The sequence below is a fragment of the Anastrepha ludens genome, chromosome 4 (genome assembly GCF_028408465.1).
Source record: "Anastrepha ludens isolate Willacy chromosome 4, idAnaLude1.1, whole genome shotgun sequence".
Lineage (NCBI taxonomy): Eukaryota > Metazoa > Arthropoda > Insecta > Diptera > Tephritidae > Anastrepha > Anastrepha ludens.
Genome location: NC_071500.1, coordinates 895,665 through 921,172, shown reverse-complemented (window position 1 = coordinate 921,172; position 25,508 = coordinate 895,665). Strand labels below are relative to the sequence as shown.

Genomic DNA, 25,508 nt, shown 5'->3' with positions numbered 1-25,508 from the left:
TGCGAAAGCTTTGCTACAAAAATTCGAATCTCCTTTTTATTTTCCTAGAATAATAGAATTAATATATACATATAATAAATTAGAGTTTTTGTTTGGAATTTGTCAGTTTTTTCAATTACTCAAGCTTTGAATATTTTAAAGTAATGAGGAAAATTTAAATGGCGAGCTCCCTGTGCCCTTCCATTCATTACACAGCTAATTGATTACCGGCAGCAACTAAATTCAATTACGTCTAATTGGCGCGAAAATACAAGCACACACATTTACAATATGCAATTATTGAATTGCGAGTTGTCCTAGAGGACGAGGACGGTTTAGAGCAAGTCCTCGCAGTGTAATTTCTATTAGCTCGATTGTAATTGCGATTATTTGATCGAGCTGCGAGTAATCACATTGACTAATTTGTGTAATATACTGGCACCTTGTAGCGTTCATTAGCTGCAAATGCGAACAGCGGATTAGTGTGGCGAGTGCTGCGGCGATTGACCATGCGCATCTGCCAAAAGTTACGGCAGTTACGCCACGAAGTGGAGAAAAATAAATACAGTAGATTCTGTTTTTATGCGGTAGATACGTTCCGCAAGAAACAGCATAAAAAAAGCTACTAGTTCTATAGTAAAATTATAGATACGTTTCAAAAGTGCTAAGAACCGCATAAATCTGAAATAATGTAATAAAATCGCATAAAAAAGGGCACTAGTCCCATATTATAACTATAGATACGTTCCATAGACCGCATGAATCTGAAATAATTAAATAAAATCGCATAAACAAAATATTGTATTTTTGAAAATTATATCTTTATTTAAGAAACGTCAGAATCGAAAAATAAATTTAAGTCAGAAATAGAATCAGACAATACCCACATGTTGCGCGTTCGTTTAGGATTTGGCGTAAAATCACTTTCGTCACTTGAGGAAATGTACACGTCTGATCTAGATGGTTATGCAGGCGGTTCCATACTTGTAGGGTTAGCTTTTCTGATGTAATCTGAGATGAGTTTTTGCTTAGCTGGTTTAGAATCTTGTTTATATGTACAATTCCCGATAGGTCGACATGCATTTTGTAATTTAAAAAAAAAACCGCACTATTTCAAAACCGCATAAAAACAGAACCTTTTTTTCCCACCACCGAAAAATATACACAGACGTACAATGTCCATACCTAGCTCTTATTTAGCTGGAATTGGTACAATGGGCAAATAAGCCTATTCTGCGACATATATATGTACATATATATATATATATTTATTTGCATGAAATAAATATTGTTTTTAATTATAGTGAGCCTAAGAACAGTTATTTTGCGTGACTCAATACGCAGGCTAGCATGATTTACTTTTGATCGAAACCGTATTGTATACATCAAAAGGATATACTTACGACAGACGACAAATTGTTTTCATTCACATAATACGTTATAACTTCTACAATTTTTCGTCGATTCAGACAAACTAAGGCTTAAAATGTAGGTGACAAAATTGTCTTTCAGAAAACCTATCTTATGTCGATATAAAACAATTTTTTGTTCCAGAAAAAATTTAATAAACTTTGATAATTTAGTAAAAAAGGTCAAAAATGCCTTTTTTTTAACTTTCAACAGCTGTTTTGCGAAAACTACGACTTCCATTGACACGAATTATATATTGCCATGTAGGTTACATGTGTGCCTTTCGAAATTTATGCTCTTCAAAGAAATAGCGCGCACTGTTTTCGAGATTGCAGGTAATAACTGCACTATTGCTAATATCTCGGAAACCGTTCTTTGAAAAAAATAAAATAAAATTCATTTTTGGTTTCAGCGACCTCAAATTAGTCTAAAAAACTCTTTTTGGTCGCGGACCATTTTTGAAAGTGAAAATTCGTAAACTAGTGTTATTATTGTTTTTTATGTTGGTACACTCGTCTCGAAGATATGTTAACGATTTTAGCAATATCAAGACAAGTGTTCGGCGATTTTCTGCTACACTTGAAATGTTGACAGTGGCTTACTGAGTCAAAAAAATGTTTACAAGTGATACAACGATGCTCACTCTGGATGCCCCAGCACATCAACAACCGATGAAAATGTTAGGAAAGTGAAGAAAATTGTTGTGGAGAATCATCGAATCACAATTAGAGAAGTTGCTGAGGATGACGGCATATCGGTTGGCTCATGCCAAGCAAAATTTTTGGAAATTTTAGGCATGGAACAGGTGGCAGCGAAGGTCGTCCAAAATTGCTGAATAGCAAAAACAACGTCGCATGAGCATTGCTCAGGAATTGTTGAATGACGTCAATGAGGATTCAGATTTGCTTCAAAGGGTCATAACTGGTGACAAATAATGGGCATATGGTTATGGCTTCGAAACCAAAGCCCAATCGTCCCCATGAAAGAGTCCAGGAGAGCCAAGAGTAGATAGCAGAAAATTGCCGAACACGCAAAGCACTCGTCTTATTTATGCCTCTCCCAAACAACCTAAACAAGCTATATTGCTAAAACCGTGAATACATCTTCGAGACGGGTGTACCAACACAAACAAAAAATAATAATCGAAAGCCCAATGTACGTAGCACGCGAAATTTGAAAATTCACCTTACTTTTTTAACAAACCTCGTATAGCCGCGCCAAAAAATGAGGAAACGCTGCCTTGGAAAAATTGTTCGGTTTGAAATTATAAAAGGGCTTTCGTTTATCGCTTTTTTATACCTTAGATGTTAATACTCCAAAATCAGAGTTGTTAGTCGCAATCGGATACCGTCTTTTTATACTGTTATTTTCCCATCTTTAAGTACCCGCTTACTTACATATGTATGTATATACATCGCTGCAGTGTGAACCCTTTGGAGGATCTTGCAGTATATTATAACAGCTTTCATGGTTGCTTTGTTATAGCATTGCCATTCTTACGAATCCAATTACTTGCTCAGCTAGCTATGTTTCGGAATTTCAAAGATGTGTAAATTTTTGCTTAGATTTCCACTCCGACAAACATAAATACTAATTTCCACACGTTGTTTAATTTTTGTTTACGATAATTGCGGACTGTCAAAGAGACAAAGCAACAGTCATAAAATCTAGGGCATACTCGCACACGCACAAAGACTCTTCACTTGGATTGCATACGTAGCAACTGGGCTTTGAAGTGTATCTACATTGAAGTTACAAATTACATAGTTATTGTGGCAATAGTGCGTGGTAGTTACTGTTATCGTTGCCGTGGATTTATGGTGCGGAAAATTTCCACATACATTCATTTCATTCGCCTCCAAAAAGTTGCTTATCGATTACGGTTTTGTGCTTGCTACTGATTTTTTATATCTGCCGTACCGAAAATGGGCACGCGTTTTTAACGGGCCTGTAAGTGGTGTGCAGTGCAAGCTTACCCGTTTTCACGCTTGTCTGCTCCCTACCATTAATTAGCGCCCTTTACTTCAAAGGACGGAGAAAGAGAAAGCGCAAAAGTTTAGATAAGCAAATTACAATGGAATAAAAATATTTTCTTTTTTAATCATGGGAAAGATACAAAAGTTCTGAAAAATTAAATGCAAAATACAAGTTTTAGAAATAAAAGGTGTTCAGTTACTTCAGCTTTTAGTTGTAGACGCTGAGTAAAAAAGTTTTACGTAGCTTTAAAAAAAAAAACAAAAATAAATAATTGGCGCGAACACTTCTGTTAGGTGTTTGGCCGAGCTCCTCCTCCTATTTGTGGTGTGCGTCTTGATGTTGTTCCACAAATGGAGGGACCTACAGTTTCAAGCCGACTCCGAACGGCAGATATTTTTATGAGGAGCTTTTTCATGGCAGAAATACACTCGGAGGTTTGCCATTGCCTGCCGAGGGGCGACCGCTATTAGAAAAATATTTTTTATTAATTTTGCTTTCACCGAGATTCGAACCAACGACCTCTCTGTGAATTCCGAATGGTAATCACGCACCAACCCATTCGGCTACGGCGGCCGCTTTACTGAGCAATAAATCGAAATCGACCAATTCTGAGGTAACCGCAATTCTTGACAAATTCAGAAAATTGTTTTGCGTGAGCTTACTTCGGTAAGAAAAAGGTGAAGAATATGAGAATTAAACATTGAGAGTAATTTTATCACCGCGGTATTTATCAGAAGGAGAATTCATCCAAATGTTAAACCTGCTTCAACCGAAGCTAGAAGTTGCAAGTCATTTCTATATCGGAATAAATGGGTATTCCATTCTGTAAAAAGCCAACTAACTAGTAAGAAATATATTTTTTCCAATGCACAGAAAGCTCACTATTACTCGTAAAGCAGTTAAGTAAACAAGTATGCTATGGACAGTCCAGCAATTGCGAGCGAGGATTGAATGAATGGCGCGATTTTTGTCTTTTTTGTTTTGACCGAACCAATCTAGAGCCTAGCAGCGCCAGTACAGTCAACGTTTACTGTGATTGTGTTTCGCGTTGTTCTTCCAAAAAAGCGGCGTTTGTAGTAAGTGAGCTAAGGCGAGACAAACAGATGTTGTTGTGATTCGCTTGAGCTACTGGGTGGGCCCCCTGATCTAGACAGCCGCCCCACTTGAAGCAAATCTATTGACGAGAGTGGACCCAATTTTAGGGCTCAATTTATTGCTATCAATGAATTGGTAAAATTTATTTGGATTTGGAATTTTCAAGGAATATTGCTACGAGTACCATTCGATCAGTCCAATTTTCAAATAAATTTTCCAATGTCGTCAATGATGGCTTGAATATTGCAATAAATCGATTGTTAAGCGCGCTATCTGGCAAGTTGCGCCGTCTTTTGTAACTAAATGTCGTCGATGTTGGCTAAACCATTCATTATGACTTGCCAAACCTTACTAAACAGAAATGCCAACACTTTCTCTGTAAATGTCTGGATTTGGCAGGTAAACGATTTAGGTCATTAGGTGCTCCTTTCTTCGACATCCTGAGGCAGTTCGCCAATCTAAATCCCATCAATCTTCTCCATTACATCAACAGCTCTGGCGGCTGTTGGAGGTATCATAATCGTAACAAAACGGCGCTTGAATGCTACTTGCGGAATGCCAGTGTGGCACTTGAACCATTTCACCTACTTACCTATGTCATATACTTTCTCAGTGTTCTCAACTATCTCAACATCTGAAATAATAACTCAGAACCCACGACAAGACACTGCGAATCACGCCGTGATCTGAACAAAGAAGTTCGTTAAAATATTGTACATGGCTACTATATGTGAAGGGGTTGTGTTTTGAAAATTCAACTGTTTTACTTGCTTTGTCGGTTAACTGATTCTCCAGATGTTAGAATTCCTTATGAGCTACCTTTCTTTAATTTAAACCCAGCAGCGACCAATTTTAGGTAGGAATTGGATGGTTTTATTCTTGGAATTTTTTGGCTTTATACGAGCACTAGCATATGGTAATTAAATACTCAGCACGCTACTTAAAGGGTAATCAACAGCACAATTAACATATTAAATATTTAAATTGACACTGACATTCTCTGTACGCGTATAGATAAAAATAAAAATTCAAAGGTAAAGGCGTAGTATGCAAAATTAATATTATTAAATATTCTTTATTACCCGATGGATGCCTCTGCTGACACTTCATGAATCCAGAGGAAAATCCTCTATATATTTCTCCGAAATGATAAATTTAGCTAGGTCGCTAGAGACCAATTGACTAAGTGGCTAATGAAATAATGAGAGGAAATGGAAATGTTCTTAACGAATAAGAGCAAACAACAAAAATGCTGCAGTTGCCGATTTCCATAAACGCGTAGACTTAACTTAATTAAGCAATAAAAGCGAGCGGTATTAACGAATTAGCAGTAGTCCGTTGTTTGATGCATGTAACCGGGTAAGTGTATGAGTGATGAAGGTGTGCGAAATACTGAAACCATTACAAACGCGTCGCTACTTAATCCAAATTTAAATAAATTTTTTGTTGCCTGCATTCTCTTTAACCTCGTTTCAGTGTAGTTCTGCACGCCAATGGAACGCCATTTCCGGTACGCTCTATTCGCAAATTGAGAAGAGCGCTAATCTTTCACTCATTTATTTGTTTGCATTTGTATGACTCTGGTAGTACAGCTTACTATCCACCCTCTACATACACTCGCATATGCACCTTTGCTAGTGTGTGCCAGGCCTTTAATTTGAAATTTTAATACTTCAAACAGAGTTGCTTGGAGTGAGCTCTCCAATGAGCACACAAACTTATACAAAGACACTTGATGATACTATCTCTAATTAGTTTGTTTATAATCATTAATGGCAATTATGGATTGCGCACAGACTCTCACACGTATTTTATTGCCATGGATATTGCGGCTGCTGCCAATAATATTCCTGCAATACATACATACCTATATGTACAATACATATTCCCATAAATACGCATATCCATGGTATATTTGCCGTTTGTTGGCGTTATTTTGTGGCTGCTGTGTTTTTGCCAATGGCATGCAATAATGCTGAGACTAATGTAACTTTATTAACTTCATTGACATCCTGGGGAATGTGCGCCCAGAGGTCGACGAGATACACTAAATGTGCTGACTGTTGGCATGGATGGTATCGCTTGCCATTGCTGCGGGCGATTCTGATAAGAGAAATGTACATAGTAAAAAGTTTAATGTAAGCCGAAAAGCGTGCATGCTTTGAGTTCTGATTTTAATTTTAATTTGAGAAATTCGTTGACTTATCAAAACATAAATGTCTGCAACAGTCTGAGCATATTTTTTGTGAAATCTAATTTAAGGGTCGAGGCAGAATCTCGACTAGAATATGAATAATATTTCCATTTGTTCGTGGTCCCCTGTTGTGAATAACAACTTATTGTACTGACCTAGCCGCGCAGCCTCTGGCCATAAACATTTATTGCCTCAAATGTAACTAAAACGGTGGCATTATTTGGGAGAGACAGCCGAGAAAAGTAAAAAAGCACACTAAAAAATGAGTAATTAAACAAGAAAACTAATCCTTCATACGTATTTCTCAGTTATTACCTTTGCATACGAGAATCCCCCATCTGTATCCCCCGTTTCTTAGAGTGTGCGTGTATGTGCTTGTGTTTACGAAAATTTCCAAACAAACATGTAGAAAATAATAAGTAAAATGTCGCAACAATAAGTGCTCCAGTTGAATCTATTGTTTCCCAAAGTCAAAGCAAATACAAAGCGAGTGGCAGCAGGCGAAAAGTTAGAAAATATAAAATTCAAAAAACTCAAAACTTATGGAAACACTACGGAAGTGGCTTTTGTGCCAGCAAATTGAAATAGAAAAGGTAAATGATTCACATAAAATAAGCAAGAAGACACACGGTAGGGCAACGTAGTAGCTTATTCCGTTGTTTGAACGACAGGCAGTCGCACACTGGCCCTGAACGCACTAATTGAAGATAAAATAAATGATTGACTGAAGGAGAATGAAGTAAAATGCCTAATGTATACAGCTATAGACAGAGAAATAGTGCCCTTATAGTGCCCCCTATACGACTACTTATTTCTTAGGAGATTAGCTGATATTTGCCCTTATTTTATGACTATGTAATGCTGCGAATTACTTTTCTCTAATATCGGACAAAAGGTGTCGTGAAATTTTTAATGCTACTTTTTGCCATGCCTTACTCGAAATACATATTATTGCATTGGACAACGAAATAGCGCAGCTCTATTTCAACCACTGGTTAAGATTATTAATTGAAAATATCTATAACTGTTTTTTTAAATCGTTGTTGGGCAAAAAATGGGAAGAGGGCCTGCTGCTTACTTAAAAAAAAAACATTATTCGGAACCCTTCCGAAAATGGTCCACGCATATAAAAATTCCAAAATAATGAGTTGTTTACCTAAAACGGCAAAAAAGTTCGAAAGAAAGAAAGTTTGACAGACGCTTGCGCGATAGCCTGCACTTCAGTAGGACAAGGCTTCGTTAAGAAAAGTAAGCTCCCAATTTTTAAGTCCTCTCGGGCGATAGCGCTGGAAATAAATGAGGAATATAGCCCGAATATATCAAGTAGACATGTGCGAAGTCGCATCAATAAAAATAAGGGCGTGTCAGCAGAAAGAATTCGCTACTGTTTAAAAAAAAATAACAAGGCACGTTTGTGTTTTGCAAATGCGCGTAGAGCAAAGACGTAAAATTCTGGAAAATAATACTCAAAGTTTGCGTTATTTGGCCTTTGTTGTAGTACGCACCGTGATAAAAATTAGTACAGTAAAATAGAACCGCTGAGAGACACTTTCAGCATTTTTGACATTAGCGAACTATTTAGTCTCACACTTCCATTTCCACTGTGTTTTGGTTTTACTTAGAAATCCATAATATTTTCATAATTCAATGTTTTTGGAAAGGGCATACATACATAGATTCAAAATCTATCTCAAGTAAAAATTTAAATGTTTGGTTTTACATGACGTTTGCATACTCTGCTGGCAAACTTCAAACAAACAAAAAAAAACATAATTGTTTGCTATGTTTTTATCACGGTGTGAACTATATTTTTATAAAAAAAAATAGGGTTTGCTTATAATTTTGCAATCTTGTAAAATGGTTATTCCTAATCTAGAGAAACTCATAAAGGGATTTTGTCTAACAAAAGAAACAAATGTTTAAAATCGCACTCTAAATGAAATTAATATGAAATTGCGGAATACTCGCCCGGTATTCTACCCCGAGAGCAGTGAAAAGAGAAATGTCACGTATCGAGGCTTTTTTAGGAAGCCATTCGCACGATGGGACGGCTATTAAGTTATTCCAGAAATTGGTTTAATCATAACTTTCTATTAAACTTTGCATAATTTCCATGCATAATTTTACGACGGAAGTGATCATCTGAAGGCATCTGGAAACTAAAACACACTTTAGTGGAGGCTTGGTTCTCAGAAAATCACGATATAAAGTTTTACAGAAAACCACTCTTAACCACTCTTTGCGGAAAACTGCTTCAAGAGCTGCTTTCCTAATCATTATACCCCTTGTATTGTACTTATTTACGACAAGGTGGACAATAGAGAAACGCGCAACTATGCGTACTGCTGGTAAAGCTCCTCGAGAAGTGCTGCAAATGGCCTAGACAGATTTTGAATAATGCTGAATAAATTAAATGCCACTGAAAAGTTGTTTAAAGCTATGGTACATTTAAATTGACTATGAACAAAAGCCATTCATTTGCAACCCATACAGACCACCACTAGAAGCAAGGATTTTTCGAGTCTTTTTTCAATTGTCCTTTTTCGAGTTAATGCGTTCATGCAAAACAAAAAAACTTAGCTATTGGCAACAAATAAATACTATTCATATGCAGCTAGGCATGGATATAGTTATAAATATATGTATGTATGTTTTTACAACAAAAATCCTGCACCATTTACTTACAACTAAAATATATTGCACGACTTCATAAAAAATTGTGTCTGTACATGTAATCTGCTTTGCTGCATGTCATTATGTATGTATGTGACCAGGCGAAACATCGATTTCGAAAACAAAACCTTAAACTTGCTGAAACTTAGCATATGAATATTCGTAAAATGATGAAATTAAATGGAAAAGCAAAGCTACAAATAATTCGGGCACAACAAATGAGTGCAACATCTTTTCATTATAACTTAAATATATCGTAATTTACAATTTTGTGTGACTACTGTAGTAATTTGATTATTGTTATCCTTATTGTTATTATATAATATATTTTTTATTCGAAAACACTAAAACTCAATTCACAAAATCCGCTCCAAATCGAAAATTTAAAAACCAAAACCCAAAATCAAAGTAGATGCATGACAGTCACCCTTAAAGTAGGCTATGCTTTATGCGGGTACAATTTCATATGCGTTATACAGTTATAATACAATTACAGTTACGAATACGAGTAATGAAAAAGTTATGCGGGGATGCAGTTGTTGTTGTTGCAGTGGCATAAATATATAGCCGCAGCAGCATTTCAGGCGCTAGTAAAAAGGACACAACATGAGTAATTCCATTCCATTTCATTCCATTTAATTCAATCAATTCAATTTAAATTCAACTGGATTTGGTATGTATATGTAGTAGTAGCTAAGTACGAATACGAATAATTTACATGAGCACGAGCGTGGATGCAAAGAGAATTTGCGTACTAGGTACTGTACGTGGTTATGTGATAGGTGACAGGTGTGGCATATGGCATGCGGCAAGTGGCAGACACTTGGCCAACGCACGCCCAGCAATGCCTTGTGCAATTCTTTGCTAACATAGCAACAACACTCACTAGAACAATACTTTGTGGTTGCGGCTGCGACGACGTTGACGTTAATGTTGGCGCCGGTGGCTGTGGCTGTGAAAGGGGCTGGGATTGTGCTGTTTGTTGTGTTTGCTGCAGGTGCATTTGGTGGTTGTGGTGGGGATGAGATCGGTGGTGCTGCAATAATTGCAGCTGCTGTTGTTGATGATGATGCTGATGATTGTGTTCGAGACCGTTAATGGTGGCTGATAGCCCGTTGCTGAGCGTGATCCCAAGGCCGCCATTGTGCTGCTGAGCTTGAACGCCACTTAGCAAAGAGGAATTCACGATGGGCGTTGTCGCCGTTGTTGCTGTTGGGGCTGCTGTGATCAAAGCGTTGCAGCCGTTGAACTGCGACGTTGCCGTTGGCAGATTTGTCTGCGAGAGAATTGGGTTTGAACGTTTATTCATTTTCAATTATTATGCGTTTATTACAGTTTTAAACATTTTACTACTATTTAAATATTTTACCTACTTCTTTATTTTACATTATTAGAATAAAAAATTTAAGTTTAAAAGTTTCTTCAAGCTAAACCAACACCAACACAATTCGTTATACCAAAGTTACATACATATTTTTCTTCGACTGTACAATTATACTTATACAACTGTAAATGTTCTGATGGGTGTGACATGCGTGGCGCTTTGCTTATCGCTAAACTGAGAGGACCCACTAAGCAACTAATCCATTCAGCATCGGCCAACAGCAGTGGAAAGCAATGCGGTGGAATGCAGCTTGCTCAGCTATCAGAAACGCCATTGTAATTTGCAATTGTTAAGGTTATCACGCGTGCCTGATCCGCAACGCATTGGGAGATAAACGAAAAGTGTAGAGTACAACGCCTTGTGGCATTCAAACTTGGAATGCAAATACGCGGGAATACTGAAATAACTGGTTGGTGGCAAGTTGATTTAGAAAACACCAAACTAACATACTCGTTTTTAGCCAGTTTCATTGCAAAAAAATTTATTTTATAATACAATACATACAGTTTTATTTGAAATATCCGAAAATATCTCAGCAGGGCGCTCAACACGCATCGCTCAAACTGTTAATTAAATCATTTGCTTTTCAAAGCGTCCCACCTGAAAGTATACGCCTCTCGCATTTGACTGTGAATATTTGCCCTGCCGTGAATTAAATATTATATGGACTTTCAACGTCGTAGGACGGGGGTTCGAATAGTGTAATATATTTGAGGACTTTTCATTCTAATGAACTGTTGCAATCAATGCGTGGAATTTTCCAAAAGCCTTTGTATTTATTAGCAAGGATGCTTAGCAGTGCTGCCTTGGAACGGGTCTCGTAGGTTTTATTCTGAACGATAAGGCAAATGACATTTGCTCTCATCATTGAGACTGCAGAAATTCAATTTTCCCCCTTACGGGGAATTAATATTTTAGGAAAAAAGTATTTGTGTAGATTTTAACGCGTGGTTAGCTGACTCGTGCTTTGGCTTGGGCTGGTTCCATAAGAACTAAATGTATTCCACTCGTAACTGGGCAAGCTGAGCAAAGCAGAATGAATTTACCACTGAATTCCACTTATAGAGTTTGAAAAAGGCGATAGAACGGAAAAGCAATAAAAGATTAATTTTAACTTATTTCAGATTTGTTTTTATTTTGTATATTCTTTCTTAATTTTTTAGACCTGTAAATTAGATATCGGTTATCGAAAGCAGTTAGCTTGGTATGCCAGGCGACGTTTCCACTGCTAGTTGGCTAATAAAAATCTTGCAAAGATGAGCATCACTTCAAACTAATTACAAATATAAAAATTCTTGAAGCAATGAGTTTTTCCTTCATCACATGTAATCAAAGATATTCGAGCGAGAGTTCACAATTATGTACATATTTATACTTGTCTGAAACAGCTTGATGCATTTTGCTAGTTGTTAACAAAACTTATTATGAAGTACAGTTTTCTTTTTGTAGAATATACTTTGAATAGGAAAAATGCAATAACAGTACAAATAATTTTGATGAATACAAGTTTTCGTTAAACGCATGCAAACTTTTAAAGCACTTTGACGATAGATATGTAAGAATTATGGTGATATCCACCTGTGCACTTGTAAGTGCGCACAGGTATGATGGTATGTGTACAATGTTTTGCGTATTAAACCGTAAGTAACTAAATTTTAGAAGGGAAAAATACGTAAATAGGTGGACTTTTTATTATGAGATAATATGAGAAATATATATGTACGTAATTATAAATATAATTTCGTCTTATTCTACGCAGTCATAAAGTCTGAATAATTTAAAAAGCTGGACAAGAAATTTCGAAAGTAAATAGTTTAGGTTTCCGATATGCCTCATAGAACGAATTCCATTGCATACGCAAACATAATGAAGAGTTCATTGTTTATCTCTTCTTTGACATCAATGTCCGGGAAGTAAATTCAAGTTGCTTCCGGAGGAGACTTGCAATATTTAAACAAGCACACAAAACGAGATATTTTTCTTCTGCCCAACTTTATTCATATCTCTTCACGTTTTAACATAAACTTAGGCGTTTTTATATATACAAACAATCACACCATTCACCCCTATTTTTGTTCGGCAAAAATATATATAAGTATATGTGTGAGTGCAAGGCGAGCAGAAGCAGTAGACGTTAGTTTTAAATTAAGGGCATGCAAAATTACAATAATAAAAACGCATAGCACTGCGTTGTTGCTGGTGTTGTAACACGTAGTGACACGTGTACGGGAGTGAATGAGTACAGTAATTAAATTGGTGCATATTTACAGGCGCGCAATTGTTCAACTCACTCAAGAGCGCTTTGGCCCACATTCACACATCTATACTGGCCAGGCCGCTATACGCTTACCTTCTTTTGTTGCATGTACAACTGCACGGCAGCGGCCGATGTGACTGCGTTTGCGGCACCCGAGACCTGCGTTCCACCTTCGGGCTTCATTTGAGAGACAGGCTCAGTTTTAATGGCGGCCACTGCCATGGAGAGGCTGTCCGGATTGGCGGCACCCACTTGTGCCCCGGCCGGCGGATAGCCAGCCGGAGCACCGGGAAATGGCCCAACACCGGCCTGTACCACGTGCTGCAAGAAACATGAAGATAGAGAAAGGGGGTCGTTAGTTATATTGCAAATCATTTGACGATAAAAATAAATTGAATATGGTAAATGCATAAAATCGCATCGGGCACGAAATTTAAGTTGCCGGTGGCCGGACCTCAATATCTACTAAAAAAAAAGAGGTTGTCTGTAAAGTCGGTTTACTGACGATAGTTTAACGTGATAACGTCATAAGAAAATACTGATTGAATGGTTGCATTTTTCAAAAGAAAATTTTAATTTTATTTGTTTGATAGATATTTTGTATGGATATAGAGAATGAGTTAACATTAACATAACATAATATACTTTAACATAACATAACATAACATAACATAACATAACATAACATAACATACCATGCTGTTCAAGCAAGGTAACGACGCATTTTTTGGTGCGTGCAGCCGGCTACATAGAATTATAAGACGTTATCACGTCAAAAAATAATAATAACATTAAAACAACAGGTATTATTAACAAACTTGGTTTTATTTTAAATTCTTCAAGTAAATCAAATTAATAATAATCAATAAGAAGGCATATGCAAATACAAATACGTGAATTTATATATGTACATATGCGCATATACATACACATATACGCTCACTTAAGTAGGAGAGAGCAAGATGTCGAACGTTGCCGTTCGTTTGCTTTGTTTGCTTTGTCGTTCGTTCCGTTCATTCAAGGTAACGACACATGAGCAAGGTAACGGCAATGAGCAAGGTAACGACAAATGAGCAAGGTAACACTAATGAGCAAGGTAACACTAAAGAGCAAGGTAACACTAAAGAGCAAGGTAACACTAATGAGCAAGGTAACTACATATGAGCAAGGTAACACTAATGAGCAAGGTAACGGCAATGAGCAAGGTAACACTAATGAACAAGGTAACGACACATTTTTTCGGGCGTGCAGCCTGTTAAATCGAATTATAAGACGTTATCACGTCAAAATGAAAAACGACAATTTAGCTTTAAATGCAGTTTTATTCAAAAATATATAAAATCAGAGAAAGGAAAACCCCCGAAATATGGTGTCAAACGGAAAAGTGGCGGACATCAAATTAAATGAAAGCCATCGTTCCACTTACTTTCGTTTATTTGCTACCCACACTTCACGCGCGAGACAGTCCTAAAGAAAGCGTCAGGGCCAGACGACCTGGGAAAATATCATTGAGCGGATGAGCATAACCAATGAATATATGAACTCGTGTTTTATCCATATCTGCGGGAGTCGATCTTTCAAATCATCTGGAACTTCATAAATCGCTCTTTCTTTTAAACGCTCCCAACTCTTCTTCTCTTGAAGGTTATTAACCAGTTCAGCGGAGTTATTTAAGCAACTTATTAAAATAAACTGATTAGACTTTGCAGACTACCGAGAATGAAGCAACTAATTTGAACGTAAGAAAGACTCACCAAAACAGCAAATACAATAAAGCAATAATAGCTGGACTTGTAGAACAACACGTATTATGGAATATTCCGTCTCAGTATCTCAGTAAGAAAAAAACAGTAAACAAAAGCGCCCTCATAGTCAAGTAAGTGGTGCGTGACTAAACTTATGCAAGCCTAGGTCCGAAGGCCACTGAGAAACAACAGCAAGACATCGTGCCTAATGCAGCTATGGACAGAGAAATAGTGCACTTATAGTGCGTCCTATACGAATTGTTATTTCTTAGAAGATTAACTGATAGGACAAATATTTTATGCCAATGTAATACTGCGAATTACTTGCTTACCAATAGCGCAGTTCTATTTCAATCACTGGTTAAAATTATTAAAGATAATTTTTTCGGGTGTTCTGGTTTTTTATAATTGAAAATTAAACTGTTTCTTTTAAAATCGTTGTTGGGCACAACATGGGAAGACGACCTACTGGGAAATGGTACAAAACATATAAAAACTGCAAAAAAATGAGTTGTTTACCTAAAACGGTATACAATATCCTCAAATGTATTACGACAGACAAAAAAGTTCGAAAGAAAGAAAGTTTGAGAGACGCCTGCGCGATAGCCTGCTCTTTAGTAGGATAAGGCTTCGTTAAGAAAAGTAAGCGTCACCCTTTTAAGTGAATATAGCCGGAATATATCAAGTAGACTGTGCGAAGACGCCTCCTTCGAGTCTATGCCAGCAAACTGGTTATTCATAGATGATAACGACTCCAAGCATACACCAAAAGTGGTGAAAAATTGGTTATCCAAAGAAAAACTTGCAGTTCACAAAGCATCGAAAATCTGTGGTGCGATGTTAAGACTAACGCTTGGCAAAAAAATTAAAAATGCCAATGAATTATGGCAAGGAATACAGGAAGCGAACTTTATTCCTTTGGAGATGCCAAAAGTTAATAGAAAGTTTACCTCATAGGTGTGAAGCAGAAATTATGGGTACTCAAGAAAATACTAATCAGCTATAAAAATGCAGGGCCCAGTTCAAAGTGTGATAAATTCCGTTTTTTCGAACTCCTTATAATTTTAGATGTTGAATTGTTATATATTGCCACTTTTGTTTTTGTTTTTGATTTTTTGTTGTGATAATACTGAGATAAAAGAAAAAAAATTGTGGAAAAATAACTGTTTTACTAGATCATCCCGTAAAAATAATCATCATTATATGTGAGTGTGGGAAGTGTATGAAGGTGTATTTAGATGGCGCTGGGATCGATATACACATTTATCCCCATATCCAAATAGAAAACACAGATTCAAGCGCAAGACTTAAAATCATGATGCCTTACACAACTAACTGGCTTTTAAATTAATTTACCTTGAAAGCATACCCAGTTGATCGAAAAATAAAGGATATTAATTTGACAAAAGCCTGCACAAAAAAAACAGAAAAAATTCTTTATTCTTCGCAAAATTTGGCAACACATTTTTCATAAATCATAGCTAAAATTTATTTAAACGTGTTGCAAGTAGGGCACAATTTAAGAAAATTTAGTATATCGGGCATAAAAAAATTAGTGGGTACATATGCATACAGATGTGCAAATGTCCGAAATTTAATCTGTTTACTTCCGAGTCACCAAAGCGTATTCATATCCTGGCACATCCATTTCTGCGCGTTCCCTGTTTTAGATCAGCTACCGCACTTTTGCTTGGCTGCAGTGCTGCGCGTACACTGTAAATTAATTATCGCACATTAATTATGGGAGCAGGCCAGAAGTCTACAGATCCAGCTACCACAAGTATGTGCGTAGAAGCACCTCCGTGACAACATACAAATTTTGGCATTATTTCACCAGGCAAACGAGATGTGTCCTTTGTGGCGGTCGGTTGCTTGCAGCACCAGCAAACAGTTTTCGCAATTATTTGACATTAAATTTTAGCATTCTAGTAGTTGTTGCTGCATTAGCCGTTTTCGTTGTGGTCAGCGATTGAAATACTTTAAGCTGTGTATTCCACATCCCAAGATCCCATTCAATTTTAAGATGGTCGCTTCGAAATCTTCTTCAGTTTTGACATTTTCAGCAATTTGCTCTTCTCTTAAGTAGATATTTCTCAGCAGGTAAACAACAGAGTTTAATTTACACATATCAGAGCAGGCTTGAGCGTTTTGATGAAAACCAGAGGTCTTAGATTTATGATTAAAAAATATGTACCTATGTTGAATGTCTGTTACAAGTAGAGCCTCTGTTGATTTGTATTACAGACGAAGTAAAAACCAATATTTGACTACTATTTAGCAATGACATAATTTTTTTAATTTGTAAAAAAGTAATTAAAAAATTAGCTCATTTACATAATTTGCGTAAGTTGTGCAGTTGAATGAGAAAGAGTTAGAGATAAACCTCTCCAACAAACGACATAGTTAGAAAATTTGGAAAAGGAAACAACAATTAAGTATTTACATATTTATGTACGTAGGTAGGTGTAAACATTTCGCAAGAGTTCCTTGCCTCACTAACGGAGGATTTGCCAAATGAATTTTCAGATAACCCTATTCTGTTATGCAATTTGGAGCAATTTCGGTGTCACTTTCAATTTCCTACGAAACTAGTTTTCGCAGCACAGTTCGCAAAGCATAGCAATTGCAACCTAAATTTTCAACCAAAAAGTACGTCTGAACAATATAAACAATGTTTAATTGCAATTGAACGCGCACCGAAACCGAATTAATTGAATTTATTTTGGCTGCAAATGGAATTACAAAATTTCGTACGAACCTAGAGCGTGGCACCGAAAAGACCATCAGTGGCGGCAGCAGCGATGCCAAGTGAGCGCTGTGCGTCTCCACGTTCGAGCCAACTCATAACATGTACGCGTTCCGAAATGGGTGTTGAGCGCTGAGGCGTAAAATATCTATTTCGCATTTCCACACGGCCAACTCGTTTTCGATTGACGTTGACTGCTCATTAGGCAGGCGCATCACGAGTTTGTTTATTCATTTATTTATATATTTTACTTTTTCGCGTTGCCGTTTGTCAACACGCAGTAGCGTTAAGTAATTATTTAATCTTTAGCGATTGTTGGATAAATTTGAAGTTCACTAGTACTGGCAATTTTGCATTCGGGGTGCACAGTGGGCCACTTTCTAAGCCCATAAATAAAAAAGGTGTTGTGAAAGGAGCCGTGGAGCTACTCAAAAGCTGACTATCGCCTCGAAGCAATCAGTGCCATAGATTCCCACTTGCATCCAGAAATAGCTATCAGAGATGTGTGAGGAAATCTCTGTTATATGAATTATGAAATTATTGCTTAAATTGTCTTTGCTTTCGCTTTTTTGGCATAAATCAATCAGTTATGGGGCGTTTGTTTATGAGTCGTGGCAAGTAATGACTAGTAACTCAAGTGTGTCACTTAGTGCGACACATTGATTTTATTGGACGGCGTTGATCAGAAATATTCATTGCTACTGCTGGTATTGCTATTGTTGACGATGGTCGTTGTTGTGGTCTGCAATGGTATCTGACGCACCGAAAACAAAAACAAACTCCTGCTGAGCGATCAAATCGAATTACTTAATTACATATGTAAATCTGTCATGCTTTTAACCGCGTTGGCCGCGAAAAGTACTTGTAGTTGCAGGTGATGTTAATCGACAAGTGGAATGTGTTGCCGATGGGTTTTCATACCTTACGTAAGGCAGTGAATTTTTCACGAGCCACGAAATTCAAGAGCTGCTACAGTTGAATGTGCTTATGCATGCAGGTCCGGGGTTTAAAACCGAATGCTAAAAATATTCCTTTCCAATGGAGGTTGCACCTCGTTGACCTCGGGAAAAACGACTCAAAAATATCACTCGCTAAGCCCGGCTTAACTAAATACACCGAAATTTTCTTATCATTGATTTGGGATGGATTATGGATGGGGTATTCAAAGATTAATCGCTTTTTTAAACAACTCACTCGTGCGCATAAACCATTACGAGACAACTGAAAGAACTACACTCGCATATCAGAATGACTTTTTGAATATTAGTTAACATCGAAAAAGTGGCAACTGTCAGGTGAGTGACAACGAACTAATCTAATCACGAACATTTGCCACATTTCGTAATGCTGGCTGCGACTTTTAAATTGCATTGTTAGAGGGTAGAAGGTGGTAGCGGGAAAATGAATTTGAATTGAAGACAAGCAACGATTCTTTCTGACAAGCATTGCACTTGCTAGTTGCATACCGCGCATTCCATTAACACACAAACAAACAAACCACACACACACACCATACGTATGAATGCGTGCTTGCGTCTACACTCCTTAGCTGGGCTTTAACACTCTGCCCCGATCTAGTTGTCAGCTAGTTTATTATCGCGTGAGCTAACAGCAACAACAATGGGACAGAATATATGTTTGTTTGGAAGTGTAAATGTAGTCGACATGTAGAAGAACAAGTGTATGTGGCAGCTGGCATGTTGCAATTATTCAACTCAACCGTTCGCCACTTGTGATCACAACTTGCCACTTGGCAAGCGTTGCAGACGTGGCAAGTTTTGTCGCCTGGTTAATCGCAGCCGTCAGCTCTCACCGACGACCGCGCGCTGCCAATGTGTAACATCATCGCCATCACATCCTCTGCCGCGCGACCATAATCTGTATATATTAAAAAAGCGCTACTGAAAAGCAACGCGAACACTGTGGTAAGGGTGGGCGATGTACTCATGCACGTCCTGCCAAAAATGTGCAACAACACAAATCTAAGAAAACTAGTTGCCGCGCCGCGCCACCAAAGCGCGAACAGCTGCGTCCGAAGAGCCCATACTTTGCGGCTGCCGCCCAAAACTGTCAACTTGGCAGCCAATGGAAATTTATTGTGAACGTGTGAATCGATGAAGATGCAACTGTTGTGGGGTTCAAATACTCTTACCATTGCCAACTAGCCGGCAACATAATTAATAAGTTTCACATATTTTTCCTTTTCGCCACCCAGTTGGCTGCCATTTGAGATTTGCTAATGGACGATTGGGGCGCGAATCGCCAATAAACAATTGCCAACTATTTAGGATGCTGCTATTTATGACTGTTTTAATTGTCGAAAATAATTCACGTTTAGCTCTGGGGTTTCCATTAATTATTGTCGGATGGAATCGCGTTGATGGCGGCATCACGCTTTATTGCCATCCCATCCGCAATCTATCTTCAACTGCGTCAAACTGAGGATCAATGTAATTTTAACCCTATAACGTATTGTACATGAGACATGATTTAAAAATTTGTTTCATTGGATAAATTCATTATGCTGATCAATTTATGGGTAAACCAGGTAAAATCGTGTTCAACCTTCAGTTTAGCTAGAATTTCTCACCGATCTACTTCTACAATCATGATGAAGGTACGACAAAAGTCCCCAAAAATTCCAATCAGTCGTAGTATAGACGGTAACGAAGCAACATGGGCGGGACTGTGTTGATTTTTTTGGTATGTCAGCCAATCAGCTGATTATTTCCAATTCGCTGAGCGCTGGCTAACGGTCTGATATTGGCTGCATCTTATTCATTTTGTGTACCATGCTCGTCTGGTATGAAGGCTACTTTCATAGTCCTCCACCGATTTGGTAGCCTGCGAACAGACACATTTGCAGATTTCCGGAGTTGCCTAGGTGTTATGCCGTCAGGCGTCTTGAAGAGCTACAGAGGGTTGAGTGGCTATGCTAGACGAAGCGTACATTCCAGGCAGACTTCTTACGAGGCTCGCCCAGCTGCTCTTACGCGGGTTCGATTATCGGAAAATGGGCGTCAAAAAGTACTGATCGGCATGCCGCTGCTCATCGTCTATAGGACGGTGGAGAATTTTTCGCTAACGGCAGAAGTTAGAACACAGACAAATTTTTGACCCCGTCCGTTGAACACTATAAACGTCCTATGACGAAGACGATTTCAAACCGGATTTTTTTAAGTAGGCTATACACCACTTTTATGTGCTTGAAATCCGGATTTCCGCGGGTGGAGCATTCCTTTTTAAACTCCCGACTGGCGCAGATAGTTTTCATTTGTGTGCTTGTTTAGTGTTTCTATTGTATTTGCTTCAGCGTAATCTCCTCATTTCAATTTAAACTTTTGCAATGAAAAAAGTAGAAAAAGCAACAACTAAAAACTAAAACTACCCAAAAAAACAAAAAACAAAAAAAAAAAAACATAGAAAAGGCTCGTACAGCAAGTATTGCATCACATTTATTAATTATATATTAATTCCGAGGTAAAGTAAAAACTTTTGTTGCCTGTTGATGGCTGCTGCCGCTTACAACACTGCAACAAAAGTTGCCATACTCTTCAACTTGCAGATGTGGCGCGCTTACACCCGCTAAAATGGCTGAAGAAGAAAGCAGTTGCGCAGCACAGGCAAAAACGTACCCGCCATTACAACTGTTCATCCCATTTACGCACACATGCTTCCGATACTTAAGGAAACATCATCGTAAAAAAGTAGCTTAAGTGCAAATGATGTTAACGGGAAAGCTTTTTCGCTGCTATTCTCGCCACTTCACCCCCTTTTCCACATCACTCTTTGCTACTATGAGTACTTTGAGCTGCTTTGCGAAAATAAATTATCGATTTTTGTTGCTCGATGAAAGTTGTATTTTTCGGAAAAACAGAACGACTCAAAAAATATATAGGCGACTTACATTTTCTTTCGAGAATACCCCCATCGTCAGCCTGGCTCAAATCGTTTCAAGAGGAAAATTCTTATCGTCCTAAGCTTAGTACGGTTTGCATAACACAGGCCAGGAAAATGTTCTGACTGCCGAAATACATTTGTACCGCCCTCTACAAGTTATATCTCACCAACTCATAATTAAAAAATGTGTATTTAGTTTTCTTTTCAAATTCAAATAATTTCAAACATTGGAATCGGAATTCATTGCCTATATATTTATTGTCATATTTAATAGAACGCCTATGTTTTTTAAATGATAAACGATTTTGCAAATGTCCCCTGCGCGTACCCTTACCTATGTTGATTTTCTCCGGCAAGCTCAGGCCACATATTATATTCCAAAGCTTCTATCTAAACTCTAGTTTTGAGATAACTCCAAAGCCAGCAGGGTTTTTTGCCTCCAAAATCGACTTGCACCAATCTCACGTTAATAGCTGATACTTTAATTAACGCTTTCGAAGAACGAGCCAAACTCGATGTTACTTATACAGATTTTTCCCAAGCCTTCGACAAAGTAAATCATGTTATTTCTATTTATAACCTCGCTGCCTTCGCTATTAAGGGTGAGGCATTACATTTTTCCACAGTTTTTAACAGAAAAAGGCTTCTTGTAAAAATATGCACCTTTAATTTGTCTGAAATAGTAACAATCGGACGTCGTAGCCGAATGGGTTGGTGCGTGACTACCATTCGGAGTTCACAGAGAGAACGTAGATTCGAATCTCGGTGAAAACACCAAAATTAAGAAAAACATTTTTCTTATAGCGGTCGCCCCTCGGCAGTCAATGGCAAGCCTCCGAGTATATTTCTCCAATGAAAAAGCTCCTCATAAAAAATATCTGCCGTTCGGAATCGGCTTAAAACTGTAGGTCCCTCCATTTGTGGAACAACATCAAGACGCACACCACTAATAAGAGGAGGAGCTCGGCTAAATACCCAAAAAAGGTGTGCGCGCCAATTATATATAATATATATATATATAGTAAAAGTCTCGTCTGACATACCCCAGGGTACACTTTGTGGGCCACTTTTGTTTGCCATTTGTATTAACGATTTACTAAATAAATTTTTTCAAGCGAAATGTCGCGGATGATGTAAAGTTATTGTCGAGAACCCGTAACATGTCTGATGGCTGCAGCAGTCTTCAAATAGATCTGGACAATTTCCATTCATAATTTATAGCCAAAAGTTCAAAAATGCTGTGCTTGGAATGGTAATGTGTGAAATCACTCCAATTATTTTGCCGGGAGTTGAAGGCGAACGCTGATAAAACAACTGTTAATTACGCAAAAACAAAATTCCCGGTTATTCGGTGCATTTAGTTTATCTATTTGAATAATTTCACTTTTTCAACACACATACAACAAATTAAACACACATACATACACTTGCACGAATTGATTAGATGCGCTTCCGCAGGCGGCGATTATTTCGAAACTTTATTTCATGATTTATTGGTAATTACACAGACATGCGGCATTGAGAACTACAAAATCAAATTTAAAAAAATTAACCCAAAAACATTTGCATATTTTGTGCAGCAGCATAATTAAAATAATTGCGTTTTATACGACTACAAATTTTCAAAGCATCATAGAATTTCCATTATTTTTCAGTAGTACTCCTGAATTAAGGAAAATAATATTTAGGCTTACCGAAAAATCTGTAGCATTTACAATACATAGTATGTGTGTAATATAACAGAAATTTACTAATATTATGACAGCAATAAATACGCGAATATATACTCATACATGTATGAATTTTGGTTAACGTCTGAGACACACAAAAACCTCCTTTCAACAAGCGGAATGGAGGAAGTGTTATTTATAGTCATGCCCAAATCAAATCATTTGCATTTGAAACCTCTGTTTCCAGCAGGCAACTTTATAAATTTTGCAACAAAAAATCATGACGAGATTAACTTAAAGCAATCTTTTTGAATCCAGATAAACATGTAGAAGAGCGCACAAAAACATTAAAAAAGAAAAAGAAAAATACATTTGTTGCTACTTCTAACCTTTCGAATCATCACATCAGTGAACGTACTACTCGTTACTGAAATATGAATATTTCGTTCTATGACATATGTGAGCGAGTGCTGAATATACTCGTTTGATCGAACTGTCATTCGAACACCGACAGCCGCCCATAAACGATCAAATTTAACAAAAGATGTAAGTAAATTGTAAAAATATGTAATTAAACATGGATGTTGTAATAAATTTATTATAGGACGAATTGTAATAAACTCAACTCCATCCAAAAAGATGTAATGGTGGAGTATATGGCCAACAAAGACTGCAATTAGAAGCCCTACGGAACAACTTAGGGCAATAAGTACCTGCAATTTTTTACCATTAATGAAGTATGTGATAAAAAAAACAATGAATGTGCATAAATATTAGCTTTTTATTTTATCTTAAATATGACACAAAGGCTTTCCATTTCACTTAAAAAATACTTTAAAAACTATTTAAAAGATTGCACATGGAGGTGTATATTTTCAATTTCGAGAATAATTTTATTGTTTGGCGGTTTGCAGACTCCTGAAAAGTTTATAAACGAGCCAGAATAACTAACTATTTACATATTAACGCTGTGCTTGGGAGTTCCAAAGGATTGCTCTTTTCTCTTAGCTGCCTCCACAGTATTTTCTCATCTCCATCACTTTCACTAGAATTCGTATATAAAACAAAGTCGGATTTATCGTTATATTTTTGTTGTATTCATTAAATTTGACTACAGTTTTGACAGTTGCATGTCATTGTGACCTAAAAATACGATCCAAAGCATTGTGGAACTAGAAAACTATTGTGAATTGAAAATAAGTTACGATCCGTTTGCATTCGTTGATTTGACTGCGATTCGGCTTATACGATTGGCGTATCACATAATTTTCTTTCGTTGTTGGTTGTTGATCGGTGCACGGATGTGATGATTCGACCCCCAACAAATAAATAGCGAAAAATTTTAACTTAATTTGCAATAATCCCGAAAAGTAAACTTCGCTTTAACTTTTATTACATTATTCCTTTTATTTCCTTTATCATTTGCTTAAGAGAATAAATTACTTAGTTTAGTTTTTAGTAAAATTATTTTTTTAAGAAGTGAAGAATTTCTCCCTTTATTATAAAAGAGAAATTCAAACAAAGGCTCCCTGTTCGTAGAGAATCGAGATTTGTGCAGCATGGAATGATCTTACTTCCCTCCGAAGGACCCAAAATCGAGTCTGGCTAAACATGACATGCAATGTTCTACTCATTTACACACATACATATGTACATCCATATGTCCGATGCAAAATTTTCAAATATTTAACAATCACGTCTTAAACTGCAACTTGTCAACTCAAATAATAAACTGAATATCTGGTAATAAATTGCACTTTGACAAGTTCGTTAGAGATAAAGAAGTTTTGCACTTTATGTATGTATGTATGCACATAGACACACAAATCTGATTGCAGAAGAAGATAAAGTGCAGCAATTTACGCAATTTGCATTGTTATTGCAATGGCCGATTATTTGATTGAGTAGTTGAACGGATGTACACTTGTCAATGATTGGTGATGGAGCTGCTTATTCGGCAAAGCAAATCCAATCGATGTGAACATCAATTGCCGCAATTGCGTACATATGTTTGTACGAATACAAACATACGTGCATTCGGTAACAACCAAATAGACCAGCACAATAGTCGAAGACCAATGCTCCAATAACTTCTTGCCCCGTCCACCACCATGTGCGTTGCACAAATATTTGGGTCTATGTCGGTTGTTGCGTTTCTTGTCCATTTTTGCCATTTACTTAATGGTCATAGCACCACCGCCGCAGATACGAGGGCCACTACTATTGTTAGTCACCAGATGACATTTTGATATTTAAAATATTTGACTTTACCTCACACACAGACCCTTCGTCCATTTGAAAGCGATTTCTGTTGTTCACAATTGAAAACTGTGGATCAAATGAAAATGAAATAAACTCTCGACATGTTTCGTGCAATATATTACGATATTCGCCGGGGACGTCCTTAACACAAGTACAAATTACGTGAAGGTCTTCTAAATTCAATTGTTGTTTGCTGTTATTAACACTTCAGCACCT

General features: G+C 37.2%; 1 protein-coding gene across 1 annotated transcript in view; it reads right to left on the bottom strand.

The window, feature by feature from the left end:
- LOC128860688 (box A-binding factor) overlaps positions 1-25,195 on the bottom strand; it is an 86,086-nt gene extending 60,891 nt beyond the window's left edge. Inside the window, exons 1-3 of the mRNA XM_054098347.1 lie at positions 25,058-25,195; positions 13,063-13,290; positions 10,215-10,604 (exon numbers count right to left, since the gene is read on the bottom strand). Coding sequence (XP_053954322.1) covers positions 10,215-10,604; positions 13,063-13,290; positions 25,058-25,195 — 756 coding nt within the window. The remainder of the gene's footprint in view (positions 1-10,214; positions 10,605-13,062; positions 13,291-25,057) is intronic.
- Between the last annotated feature and the right edge of the window lie 313 nt (positions 25,196-25,508).